The sequence below is a fragment of the Pogona vitticeps genome, chromosome 11 (assembly GCF_051106095.1).
Source record: "Pogona vitticeps strain Pit_001003342236 chromosome 11, PviZW2.1, whole genome shotgun sequence".
Lineage (NCBI taxonomy): Eukaryota > Metazoa > Chordata > Lepidosauria > Squamata > Agamidae > Pogona > Pogona vitticeps.
In genome coordinates, this window is record NC_135793.1 from 5,222,343 (window position 1) to 5,236,014 (window position 13,672).

The following is a 13,672-nucleotide window of genomic DNA, read 5'->3' on the forward strand; positions in this document are numbered from 1 at the left end:
GTTTGCTTGTTCTTTACATGGGACATTTAAGGTCTTTCTCTCTTGCTTTCCAGAGGATTGTTTAGACCCCATGTGCTCTGGCCACGGAGTCTGTGTTCAAGGCGAATGCCACTGTTCCATGGGCTGGGGCGGAGTCAACTGTGAAACATCCCTTCCTGTCTGCCAAGAACAGTGTTCAGGCCATGGCACTTTTCTTTTGGATACTGGGGTGTGTAACTGTGACCCAAAGTGGACAGGTGCTGACTGCTCAACAGGTGAGCTCCCTTTCAATTGATCATTGGCAAAGGTTCCGGTTAGGTATTCTCGAAGGCTTTCATGGCCAGGATCTAATGGTTGTTGTGGGTTTTTGGGGCTCTTTGGCCGTGTTCTGAAGGTTGTTCTTCCTAACGTTTCGCCAGTCTCTCTGGCCGGCCTCTTCAGAGGACAGGAGTTCACAGGCATTGATCATTCATGAAATGGTAGAGGGGACAAACAGAAAAGTGTGACCACTTAGGCTTAAGCCGTAATTACATTTTTTCAGCAGAATAATATAGACTTGGGTTTTGGAATCAGCATTTCTCCCGATGGTGTTGGCCTTCATTTGCCATCATCCTTGATGCCTGCCCATGCTAGGTACACCTGATAGAACTTAAATCACAACATGGATGTTTCTGAGCCATGAATTTAAACAGATCAAGAAAAAGTTGACCTGATGTATTTTTTCTGATGTGGCCTTCCTTTGGAATGATGCGATTATGATATTTCTGGTCCAATGCACAGCTGTGCATGTGGAAAGCTTTTAAAACATACTTTTATAATTTTATTCATCTATAAAATTGTCTGGCTTTTAAACAAATGTTCGAGCTGACATATGCTCATTCTGCATGGAAATGGTATCTCTCAAACTGATAAAATATTTAGCTTTCATTTTATTTTGCATATATTGCGCAAGTAGAAATGAATTAATGAGAGAAATACCTAAGAGGTTTCTGTGTTGACTTAGGTAATTGAAATAAAGAATCCAATGTGATTTTTTAAATATTCTTTAAATTAATGCAGGAAAGAATAATCAACTCATTGCTCTCTTTCTGGGGGGGGGGGTAGGAAATCTAACCATGAACTCTACAGAATCCACATCTCTCTTGTTGATATAAAATTAATCATCTTCTACCATTCAAGGAATAACTTGTATGAGATTTGTGTAAAACAGTCCCAGTTCAACATATAGTCCGCATATATCCGTTTTTCATCTCAAAGTAACACTGAAAAGTCACGCTTTCCTTTCCCATTCTTTAAAGAAATCTCCATATTCCTATAATCACAACATCATTTATTCTAAAATAAGTAAATGCAAGTAACCATGGAATAGAAGCAAAATTCTGGGTAGAGCCATACTATTATTGCATCACAATAATGGTGACAAACATAGTGAGCTTCTGAATTCCCCAAAACTCTGTTTCAGGCATAAATGTTGAAAGAATTGGGGAACTGGGAGACAATGGGGGTAGATGTAATGTGATTCTGTCTCTACACAACCTGGAGTGAAAAGAGTAGGAGTCAAGGTATACACTCTCCTTCTGTAGACAAAAAAAAAAAAAAAAAAAAAGGTTCTAACCACCTTGGATTTGTCTCTTATCTTGGGTGGAGAACAAAGGATTTCCTAATGTCCCCAACAAGAGCAATGGGATTTCCTGTACTACTAGTTTCCCTCTATTCAGTATTGGGTAGGCCTCATCTAGAGTCCTGTGTCCAGTTCTGGATGCGACACTTTCAGAAGGATGCCAACAAACTGGAGCAAGTTCAGAGGAGGGCGACGAGGATAGTCAAGGGACTGGAAACGAAGCCCTCTGAGGAAAGACTGAAAGGACTGGACATGTTTAGCCTTGAGAAAAGAAGACTGAGGGAAGATAGGATAGCACTTTTCAAATACTTGAAAGGTAGTCATACAGAGGAGGGGCAGGATCTGTTCTTGATCATCCCAGAGTGCAGGACACATAATAATGGGCTCGAGCTACAGGAAGCCAGATTTAGGCTGAATATCAGAAAAAAATTCTTAACTGTTAGAGCAGTACGACAATGAAACTAGTGGCCTGGGGAGGTGGTAAGCTCTCCAACACTGGAGGCGTTCAAGAGAAAATTGGACAACCCTCTGTCAGATCTATTTTTATTTGGATTTCTGCCTTGATCAGGGGGTTGGACTCAATGGCCTTATAGCCCACTTCCAACTCCTTTATTCTATGATTCTATGCCAGTCTTTATGCATGCAAAAAAAGAGAGAATAACTTTAGATGTTACACTAGGTTAGAAGTCAATTGAAGTCTGATTGGTAGTCATACCTGATGACCAGTAGGAGTTGGCAACTTCCATGAAGTGCAGTCTCATGGAAATAAGTATCCCCAAGGGTATGAGTGAAATTGGAGAGGGAAGCATCAGATGTGTAACAGGTAATGTATCATAAGATAGGATAGCTGCGAGGTGGGAAATCTCCTGACACCGCCCTCAGAATATTTGCTGAAGCAAATATTTATGTAAATAGTAACCAAACCATCCAAACATTTAGCATTTTAAATGCTATGCTCCATTAGCAAAGTACGGAGGGAGCAGTGACATAAAAGCAGATTTGGCTTTCCTTGATAACAGCTGTAAAAGAATGCTTTTCAATAAGAAAAATATTCTTGCAGGGAATGAAACCAAACCACAAAATCTAATCAAGAATTAGGGTACAACAGAAGAATACTGTTTTAACAGTGTCGCAAATGTAGACTATATTGTTAACAAGACCATTTCAATGTTTGCCTCTATATTCTGCATGTCTACAGTGGGTAGACTATAGCAAGTTCAGAATGCTGTAGCCAGACTGGAGGTTGGTGGGAGCAAATTCGATTGCATTAGAATCTGGCTTGCCTCCACCGGTTACCCATTGTATTCCAGGTCAGTTTCAAGGTTCTGACATTCATGTATAAACTTTTCCGTGGTTTGGGACCACTGTACCTTTTGAGCGTCTTTCCCCAATGTCATCTGCCTGACGCACTAGATCATCCCAGTTGAGGCTCATCTGAGTTGCCACTCCGAGGGAAGCCCGTGAGTCATATCTGAGAGGCAGGGCCTTTTTCACAGTGGCTCCAACTTTGTGGAACCAGTTTCTGAAGGAGCTTCGCCTTGGCCCCTCCCTGTAGACGTTTAGGAGGCAACTGAAGACGTGGCTTTTCAGGGAGGTTTTCCACACGGGTCCTAGTTGACTACCCATTTTTCATCCGCCATTTTTCTGCATTATCATTTCAGTGCTATCTGTTTTATTGATTATTTGTTAATGGGTTTTAGTAGTTTTATTTTATTTTTGTTCTGTGTTGTTTTTATTGTAAACCACCCAGAATAATACCTTGGCAAAAATGGGAGCAGCATAAAAATAAAATCGAATTGAGTCAAATCAAGTCAAAACAAACCAAATCAAGTAAAGTCAAATCAACAAACAAACAAAGAAACAAATGCAGAAGGCTGTTTTTTATTATCATTTTATTCTGGGACGCATTGCCATCATTTAATTACGGCCTGTTGCATTAATACCTTTTCTATGGAGATGAAAGGAAAGTATGAGGGAAGGAATCGTTATTTACAATCCCCCAAACAAGATGATATGGAGAATAAAATTACATAGCTGTCAGCATTTTTTATATCACCACCTCATTCTGTTTTGATTGTAGTTGTGCCATCTATGCAAAAAAAAAAAGGAATTGGATAGCAGGTTTTATTTCAGCATTTAAAAATAATGCCATTTGTACGTTAAATAGCTATTTTGTCCATCCAGGTATTAAAATGTAATGTATTTCACGTTTGTTGCTAAAAAGGAGAAAAAGTTTATTTTGCCAAAACCCAAAATGTTACACTTTAACACCATAACTTTCCTGTACTGGTGTAAAATAATTATCTGGCAAACAAGCTCAGGAGTAGAGAAGCTTCTGTCAGTTAGAAATGAACTTGAGCCTTTCTTGTTTTGTTTGCTCTTTTCCTTTAAGGCTCCAAGTTTTAATCAGCAGACGAATCAACTAAACATTTGCTAAACAGAATGACGTTTTCATTGATGAAGACTGTGGCCCTGTACACATTTACCTGGCAGTAAGTTGCTGGTAGACAAATCAGAATAACCCATCTCCTAATAATCCAAATAGTTCATAGTGATTCTACTGACTCTAGGGCTCCAGCATCAGTAAACCACGCTTCATTGAATAACATATTCCCAGATTAAATGCCTTGAAATGATCAGGGACCACAGTGTTTACTTTTTCAAATGTTTTTGAAGCTTCCTAGTAAGCCCTCGACATCAAGAGAAACCATTTTACTACAACATTTTCCAGAAGAATGGCTGGAATCATCTCAGTTTTAAGAGATGACCCTCCAAAGGTACATGGCGTACAACTGGATGCCCCTAGACAGTGTTGCTGAGGTTTATGCTCAACGTTGGTTAGCTGGCTTGGGGGGGAAATGGTGTTTTTCAAATCAGCCTTTTTCAGGAAGAGCAAACAGGCTTAAGATCAGGCTGTTCAGCATCAAATGATAGCTTTTATCTTATGCCATTTTATTCCTAAGCATGTTATTGGAAATGAGCACCATTCATTTATCGATTGTGTTGTCTTGCCATCAGCCTTTACGTCAACGATCTGAGAACAGCTATGACTGGTGCATGCCAGGAATCCACATAGATCAAAGACTTCCTTTCATGTTTTAGTAGCCATATAAATCTTCAGTCTACTTTAATTTCCACCAGCATCACCTGCAGCTGTTACTGGCTCGTTGACTCAAAGGCTGATGATGCCTTCTTGAGAATTAACCTGAACCCAGTGAGACCCACAGTGGACCATGTTATTTACTCAAGAGAGGTGGGAAGACGGCTTTAGGGAAAGTATAGAGGAGTCACGGATCCCATCTCTACTAAAATAATTTTTAAAGATTAAAGAATATATTGCAATATGTGAGGTGGTTCTAATCTGGTGGACAGCGAAGGGAATTATCTAGAGCTCTGTTGAGAACACACCCAAACTCAATTGCCCTGTTTCTAAAAATGAACAAACTTCCATTCCACTGTGTCCCCATGTTTTTGTTCTACATTTTTAACAAAAGATCATTAGGCTGCAAAAGGGAAAAAGAGCAACCTATATTATGGCCCAGAAAGAAAGAATTTGAATAAAAAGAGTGGAGAATTTTATCTCATATGTTCAAATCTTTACTGATGAGAAGCCACCGTTTATCAGCAGCAACATCTCAAAAATAGGTTAATGCAGTGCAAGATGATTGAGAGGCCATTGGGGGGTCATCACAGTTCCTTCCTTAATGCATGAATGTAAAGAAACAGGTGCTCTTTCACAGTCTTCCAGTCCTATAATTAATATTTAGCATAAGCCTTAGCAAGAACATTTAATGGAGCTAAAATGTACATACCAGTCAAAGATTGGATATTCAGGGTTTTTTGTTATTATTATTATTAGACTTCCCTAGGCATCATGATCACATGAAGAAATAAAACTTTTTCCAAGCTCTAGTCCTGGAAAACCACCTCCTCCATTCTCAAAAAGATGTTAAAGCATGTTATGGTATGTAGCCTTAAAGAATCTTTCGGAGAGGCATTGATGGAAAAATAGGTGGTTCATCTGATCCATTGGGATTCTTGATCAGTCCTACAAAGAAGTCAACCTGCTTTTTTTTTGGGGGGGGGAGCCTGTACACAAATTGATTTCTCACATGCAGCTGATTGTGAATCACGATAAGCCATGATCTACAGAGGGGTCTTTCAAGCAATGCGGCTAACTGTGCTTAAAATGAAATCCAGTTGTGATATTGGATGTTTGTGCTTATGATGACGATGGTCTTCTGCCATTTTGCTGTAGAATTCGCATAACTCTTGCGCTGCAGGTGTTCTACCACTGAGCTGCAATCTCTCTTGTGTCTTCCATCCAAAGATACTCCTTAGAACAGTGCTCTGTGCTCCCTCTGTCCATAGACTTATGAATTATGCCAGATGTGTAATCATCCTTTTGAACAAACCAGGACTTAACTTTGGAGATAACACAGATGGGATCAGACGCTTCTACTAGTTATCCCGAGAGAGACTAACCGGATCTCTCATTTTGTCTTTCACTCAGAGCTGTGCACGTTGGATTGTGGCAGCCATGGCGTCTGTGCGAGAGGAGTGTGTCAGTGCGAAGAAGGCTGGGTCGGCCCAGCATGCGAGGAACGTACGTGTAATTCTCACTGTGTGGAACACGGACAGTGCAAAGATGGAAAATGTGAATGCAGCCCTGGATGGGAAGGAGACCACTGCACCATTGGTGAGATTTGTGCATTCTTGATCCTCATTAAACTTGTCTATGGGGAAGAAAGTCCCTTATAGAAGAAATGGGCTAATCTTTTTAGCCAATGGCCCAAGCCTTCCATGAGCAACGCAAAAACATAGGCTGAGTTGGCGTAAGAACTCAGGAAGATAGATTTTACTCCAATAAAATCTTGGGTTATGCTTCAAGCAAAGGAAGCCGCCCAGAAAACGAGAGGAAAGAAAGAATAAAGAAAGGGTATCACCACCAAGGATTCTGGAAGGCACGTCCATGTGCAAAGGGCCAGCCCAAGGGAAAAAAAAGGTCTTATTCTTCTAGGAAAGCAGGAGATGTCAGACCAACAAAATGTGGTTTTGGAGGATACGTTGTTGAGAGAAGGTATACAGCAGGAAGTCATGACAGAGAGACAGCTAGAATGAGGAGTTTCAAGTCGGTAATAGGTCCAGTAAGGCAGTTTTCCCTTTACTGTCTCCAGATACTCTCGGTCAGAAGGGCCAACGATTAGGTACACTTGAGCATCTGAATGTACCAGATCAGTGGTTCCCAACCTTGGGTTGTTCTTTGACTACATCTCCCAGAAGCCTTCACCACTAGCTGTGCTGGCCAGGATTTCTGGGAGTTGGAGTCCAAGAACCCCTAGAGCCCTAGATTGGATACCACTAGACTAGGGTCGAGAAACTCTGCAGCACAGGAAATGAGAGCCAGGATTTGAGAAGGGCTCAAGTGATAAAGAGAGGTTCTCCTCCACACCTGGAAATCCTATAGACAACAAAGTGGTTACAGTTAAATAGACATCAAAAGAACAGAGCAATTCCATGACACAGACATAGAAGGATCACTGCAGGGCTGTTATCCTGTTTTATTGCCATTTGTGGTTCGTGGAAGAAATAGTCATCGTTCTGCCATTTCTCTTCTAGGTGGCCAGCTCATGTATTTAAAAAAAAACCCACCCGTGACCAGAACATTCCTAGGGCAGGTTCTTTCAGACGTTTCTGGGAAACTCTTCAATAATAAACTGAAATGGAATTCTCCCCCAACTTCACAAACAAATGTATTCTGTCATATATATGTTTGGTTGTACGTCCCCGCGACTAAAGAAGACCATCTCTTGGGGCAGGCATAAGACGGTCCTCTTCATTTAGCCCCACAAGTTGGGCTCCATCCATCCAGATTTAAATCCAGATTTTTAAGAGTTGAGCATTAAAAATCATGGCCCTCAGTGGACGGACCTCTCCATGATCCCAACTTCTGTTTTTTAAGCTGTTAAATTCTAACCACTGCAAGCATGAAGAAATACCGGTATTTGGGTAACTTGCGTTTCAAAAGCAAACTCCAAAGGAATTTCCGTCCATCTCTAGGGACACCCTGTGTGGGAAACCCTAAAAGCCAATGTTCCTATTATGTATAAATGATTTAAGGCCAAAAAAAGAACTCTTTTTTTGCTTATGGCTGCCCTAACTGATGTGCTCTTGACTCTTTATAAAATAGTACTGACATAATCTTTAGAAAACATACATCGAACTCCATTTAATAGAAGCTCTGTTGAGACTAGGAAGTATCAGACAGTTTAAATAATGCCTTCCTTTTACAGGATTTAAATATTGTGCTACCTATTAGACATGTTCATGTCTTCCTCTCTCCCTTGCTTTTACCCCAAGGCTAATTTCTAATGATATTCCTAATAAGAACCAAGAACTCACAGTTCTTTTCAGACACCATCACTCAGCTGCAGAAATGTAATTGTTACATTTTAATATATTAAAAAAAATACGTTTTCCTCAAGACATTTAATATTGCTTCTTGGCAAAATGTCATTTAGATGTTCCCAAGTATTTTTATCTATAAACGTTCTAATTGCATGCAGGAGACTTGGCTGTCTAATTTATACAAAACTCATTGGCGAGATACCAAAGCTTCGCAAACATAATGGTTTCTGCTTAATTCCCTTTCAGGCATATTTTATATTTGATTACCGAATTTGCATTTAAAAAAAACCTCTAAAACATTTCTTTTCTTGTACCCTTGGTTACATTTCCAGTAAGACTTCAGTTATTCTATCAGGCCGAAAACAAAACAAAAAAATAAAATAAAAAATTTAAGAAGACAAAAATGTTGTGGCTCTTTAAAGATTGTCTGCTATATATTAATATTTTGTCTTCTATATTTTTTTAAATTTTCTTTTGTTTTTGACCTGAATAAAACAAAAATAATAACACAGCTACTTCTTCTAAGACTACAATTTATGATGACTAGTTTACCTAGACAAAGTCATTTTGTATCAACCCTAAAGGAATTCTGTGGGTTCCCCGTTTTTTCTATAGTCAATTCTAGTTAGTTGTTGTTGTTTAGTCATTAAGTTGTGTCCGACTCTTGGTGACCCCATGGACCAGAGCACGCCAGGCCCTCCTGTCTTCCACTGCCTCCCGGAGTTGGGTCAGATTCATGTTGGTCGCTTCGATGACAGTGTCCGACCATATCGTCCTCTGTCGTCCCCTTCTCCTCTTGCCCTAACCCTTTCCCAACATTGTGACTTGTTTTTAGGGGTCTACAACGTGGGACCCAATATCTACCCTCTGGAGTAGGAGACAACAACCTTTTCCCCTCTTCCCCATGAAGCCTTTCAGATATTTGAAGATGGCTGTCATGCTTCCTCTAAGTCTTTTTTTTTTTAAGTCCAAAGTATCTAAAATAGTGGTTCCCACTCTTGGGTCACCCAGGTGTTCTTGGACTGCAACCCCCAGAAACCCCAGCCGGCACAGCTGGTGGTGAAGGTTTCTGGGAATTGTAGTCCAAGACCACCTGGGTTGACCGAAGAGTGGGGACCACTTCTCTAGGTGAAACATGTCTCACGTGTTCTTCATGGGGTTTGATTTCTAGACCTTTTATCAACCTGTGGGGCAGGTGTGTGTGTGTGTGTGTTCCAGATATTTTTAGCTTTAAGGCGGCATGAGGGTTCATTGGCCAGAATGTCGGCCTAGTTGGGCTGTACTATGTCCGTACCTGCAGTATCCCCTGGTTTCCCTGCAGCGGGGGAACTGCTTGAAACGCCATGTGTCAAAAGACCATAAATATCTCCCAGACAGAGAACGTGAATTGTTTAAAATGACTATGTTGTACTTATTTTAAACATTGTTGCTACCTGAAACATTTTCTAACGGCTACTTAAATAACAACTTTAGATTAATGATAATGTCTGTTTATATATGTGACAAAACAGGCAATTTCAAGCAAAGTGGAGTCACTTTATCCTAAAGAACAGATGGAAATGCATACTTAGAGCATTGTGCATTTCTGTTCTGGTGCGTAAATGCATTTGGCCTCGGTTCTCTTTTCTTCTCTGTTAAGCTCCCAACTTGTTCTGGGAAATCTATGAAGAAATATACAGTACTAATATCTTCCTTCCTCCCTCCCTCCCTCCCTCCCTGGTTGACCATTTTTCCACTAGAAAATGCCTTCCAGAACCCTCGCGTTACGCCATTTATTTATTCGCTCCAACCCATATTCATAGCCACCCTTTTTGTGTCTAACCTGGATTTTAAGCCCTTCCTACTTTTCCTGTAAAGAAGTTTAAGGAAACTGACCTAGCTTGGCTCACATCTCTCATTGTCTAGTATGGCTTCCTTTATGGTTTTGCACAGTAAATGTCTCACCAGTTGGATGTTGGGCAGAGCGATATGAAGGCTGAGAACCTGATTTTTCAGACACAGCTGTTGGCGCTGAGCTTATTGCCAATATTCCATCTTGCCAATCAATATAACATAATTAAAGAGCGTTCGGATGCTGCAGGCAAGCCCTGCTGGAACACATCTGCTGGATGGAATGCAAGCTGTGCTGAGCGTCTCGTGGAAAGATGGGGGGAAATCCAATGTGTTTATAATATGGAGACTACAATGATGGACATGTTACTAAAAGAGTAAGCCCCGTCGAACCGAGTGGGATTTTCTTCTGAGTAAATGTGCAAAGAGTTAGACCGTAAGATTTCATTCTAGCTTTACTGGTATATTTCCAGTCCCGTATGTGCAAATTCAATGGCTGGCTGAATAGCTCAGGGGTTTAGGTCTCTTTCTGGAGAGCCGGAGGTTAGGAGTTTGATTCCCTACTGTGCCTCTTGGGAGAAGATCCAGCCTGGGTGGCCTTGGGCCAGCTGCACAGTCCCAAGGCTGCCCCTAGAGGAAGGGAAGGGTAAAGCACTTCTGAGTAATCCTTGCATGAATAACCCTGAAATGGGTCGACCTACGTCAGAAATGACTTTATGACACATCATCATCATATACCAATTCAGAAACATAATACCTTTTCCCCCTATTCATGGTAGGAATAGAATTTATTTATTGAATTTGGCTGGTGCAGATGGGGAAGAATTTCATTTCAGTCCATATTTTCATAACTGAAAAACCTCATTTGCCCAATTTTTAAATTTCACTGAATTGAAAATGAAAAAAAGAACTTTGACACCAAAATATCTGAATGTGCAAGAAAATGAAAACAACAGTTTTCCCTGTCTCTCCTTTTCTGGACTGGAGACACCATAATTCTCTATTCTGGGAATGTTACCTACCTTACAGACACCTAAATGTGGCTTACCTGGGAGAAAGGCCTAAACTGGAAGGTTTTAAGGCCTAGCGTCATCCAAGCTTCCTGTTCCTGCCCCAGTGCTAGCTGGGAGCTTTTTTGTCTGAGCTGAAAACCTGGGCAGAACTGGGCCTAGCTTAAGCCTCTAAGCCTTCCAGTTGAGGTCTTTCTCCCAGGTACATCACATTTAGATGTTTGCAAGGTGTATGCAACATAGGTAGAACTGCTGTAATGGAGAAGTGCTTTATTTACACTCCAGAAAATCCGAAAATCCCATCCCTGGTCTTCATTCTGCCACCTTTAACTGAACCCAGGAACCCTACAACATTTTTTTCTCCCTTCTTTTTGCAGTCTTCATTATGATCCAGAAACTGTTTCCTCACTCCTTAGCCGCAAGCTATTGCTCAGTCTACTTCAGGGCAGGTCTTCCTCTCCTCTTCCTAAGCCCTTCCTCCATTCTGGCTTCAAGTGATTGATTTTATTTTATTTTATAGGCTTCTCTACTGCTCCATTAGTGCAGGGCACTATTCGGGGCAGTTTGCGAAACAAATAAAATTGAACCAATAACGTCAATCAAACAATGAGAGTAATAAAATAAAATGGTATCTGTTAAAACAGCAGTCCCCAACTGTTTTGGAACCATGGACCGGTTGGGGGGTGCTGTTCCAAAAAGGTCACTAATTGGGGCTTCTCGGTCACTGACGTTCCATCCCATCACCTTGTTTAGAATTCAGGACCCCAGGTTCTCTTTAGGATGTTCAGTAGCTCACCCATCAAACTTAACCAGTCTGGGTTTCCAAAAAACCTTTTCTTTTCCAAAATATAAGCCTGTGACCCCTGCCATTGCAGACCGGTCTCAGTGGCAAAAGGTACCATTAAACCTCTCAGGACATCAGCATGCAGGTAAAACATGGCTACCACTTATTGGAATTCTCAAGTTAAACACACAGATCTTCCCTTTGACCTCACCCTTCCATGGTTTTGATCAACAAGGAATACATACAAGCATTTTAAGCAGCTCCCACAAAACTTCAGTGTTTCTTCACGGATGGCAGATGCAGAGTTGGCCACAAACGACGGGATGTTCTCAATAGTTACATCACAGGGAATCTACAGATAGTTCTAGAAGATGCCCAGGTCTAAAAAAACTGGGCTTATTGCAAGGAGGATAGCAAAGGTTACCGCACAACGGAGCCTTTGTGGGTGTCTAGCATGGTGTTTTGAGTGATGAGGCTAGATCTCATGGGGTTGAATTGGTCTCTTTCTAGATGGCTGCCCAGGTCTATGTTATGGCAATGGACGGTGCACCCTTGACCAGAATGGATGGCATTGTGTCTGCCAGGTGGGCTGGAGCGGAACGGGATGCAATGTGATCATGGAGATGATGTGTGGAGATAACGTGGACAATGATGGAGGTACAGATCAAGTGTCCTGTGCTTTTTTGTCCCCTTGAATGTTTACAAATAAATCTTCTGCAGGGTCCATTTTACTTTTTCTTTTTTTAGTTCTGTTGCCAATAAGCAAATGCAGTTAAAAGCTGTAACAGTTCTCCCTTTTGCCTGAGTTTGAGAGTTCAAATCCCCACAGTGCTCCCCGGGTACAGAGCCAGCCTGGGTGGCCTTGGGCAAGCTGCAGAGTCCCAGGGCACCCCCAGACAATTGGGAAACCAGCCCTGGAAAACCCTGGAAAGGGTCATCATAAACCAGAATGGACTTGATGGCACATCATCATCATCATAATTGATTTTTGCTAGACGGTATCTTCAGTATAGATACATTAGGCCACCAGATTTGCTGACACGTGGAACACATCACATCCCACTGCCAGACAGAAATGCTTTTTGAAAATTATCAGTGCTGTTGTCATTCCTGTCCTAGAAAAGTATTCCCATAGCCTTGTAAGCCATGAGCAAGGAATACTCAGCCTCCCTGATTTTGCACTTCAGTTCTTGCAGTCGTGGCCAGCAAGACTAGTGGCAAGATTTTAATGAGAGCTAGCCCAGACACTAGGGGGGCCAAGAATCCCTCACATTTATTGGCAGTGTCTTTCAAATGCAGTCTCAGCCCCAGCATCTTGATGGGAAGATGCTTTTGCGTGTGTGTGTGTGTGTGTGTGTGTGTGTGTGTGTGTGTGTGTGTGTTTAGCAAATTGATTGTTTATTTCAAACAATTCCATTCGGTTTCATTGTGTTGGGCTTATGAGTCCATTTCGGGTCCCCCGCAAGGGCTGGAAAGGAGAAATAATTTTAAAAATTTAAAGGGCCACGAAACAGCATCGTCCGTCAGCCAGGATTCCTTTTCTTGATATAATGATAATGTTCCTGCTCTCTCGCTGTCTCTCCCCCAGACATGTAATTCCAAGCCACTTTTTAATATCAGCCCTGTAACACGGAGGGTGCATTTTCCGGCGAAAATGTGTCTCAGACTAAAATGGTTTCGCAGATGCGCAGCCAAGGAGTGCTGATTTGAGCTGGTGGCGCACATCTGTGTCCTGTTGGCAGGGCTTTTCTGACACCACTCGGATAGCGCTGACAGCCGCAGCGTGTGCCGCTTCCAGCATGCATCTCGCAGCGTGCTCCAAAATCAGCCCATTATTTCCTCTTCTTCCATCTTCTCGGTTGTTCTTTTCCTGCTCTCCTCGTTCCAACAGGACTGCAGCCAAATCTTCCTGTTGGGGATGATCTTTTAGATCAGCTGACGCTCACCATGGTTCCCGACCCCTCCCGCCCAACTATTTAGGAGAGGAGAAGCCGACAGCAGGACTTGGTCTGTTAGCATGGTGTTCTCTAATTAGAGCTA

At 41.7% G+C, this 13,672-nt stretch overlaps 1 protein-coding gene across 16 annotated transcripts in view; it reads left to right on the forward strand.

The window, feature by feature from the left end:
* The window catches only part of TENM1 (teneurin transmembrane protein 1), a 705,377-nt gene that overhangs the window by 613,156 nt on the left and 78,549 nt on the right, over positions 1-13,672 (forward strand). For all 16 annotated transcript variants that reach the window (XM_078380797.1, XM_078380808.1, XM_078380802.1 and 13 more), the window contains 3 exons: positions 54-254; positions 6,114-6,299; positions 12,143-12,289. In XM_078380797.1, coding sequence (XP_078236923.1) covers positions 54-254; positions 6,114-6,299; positions 12,143-12,289 — 534 coding nt within the window. The remainder of the gene's footprint in view (positions 1-53; positions 255-6,113; positions 6,300-12,142; positions 12,290-13,672) is intronic.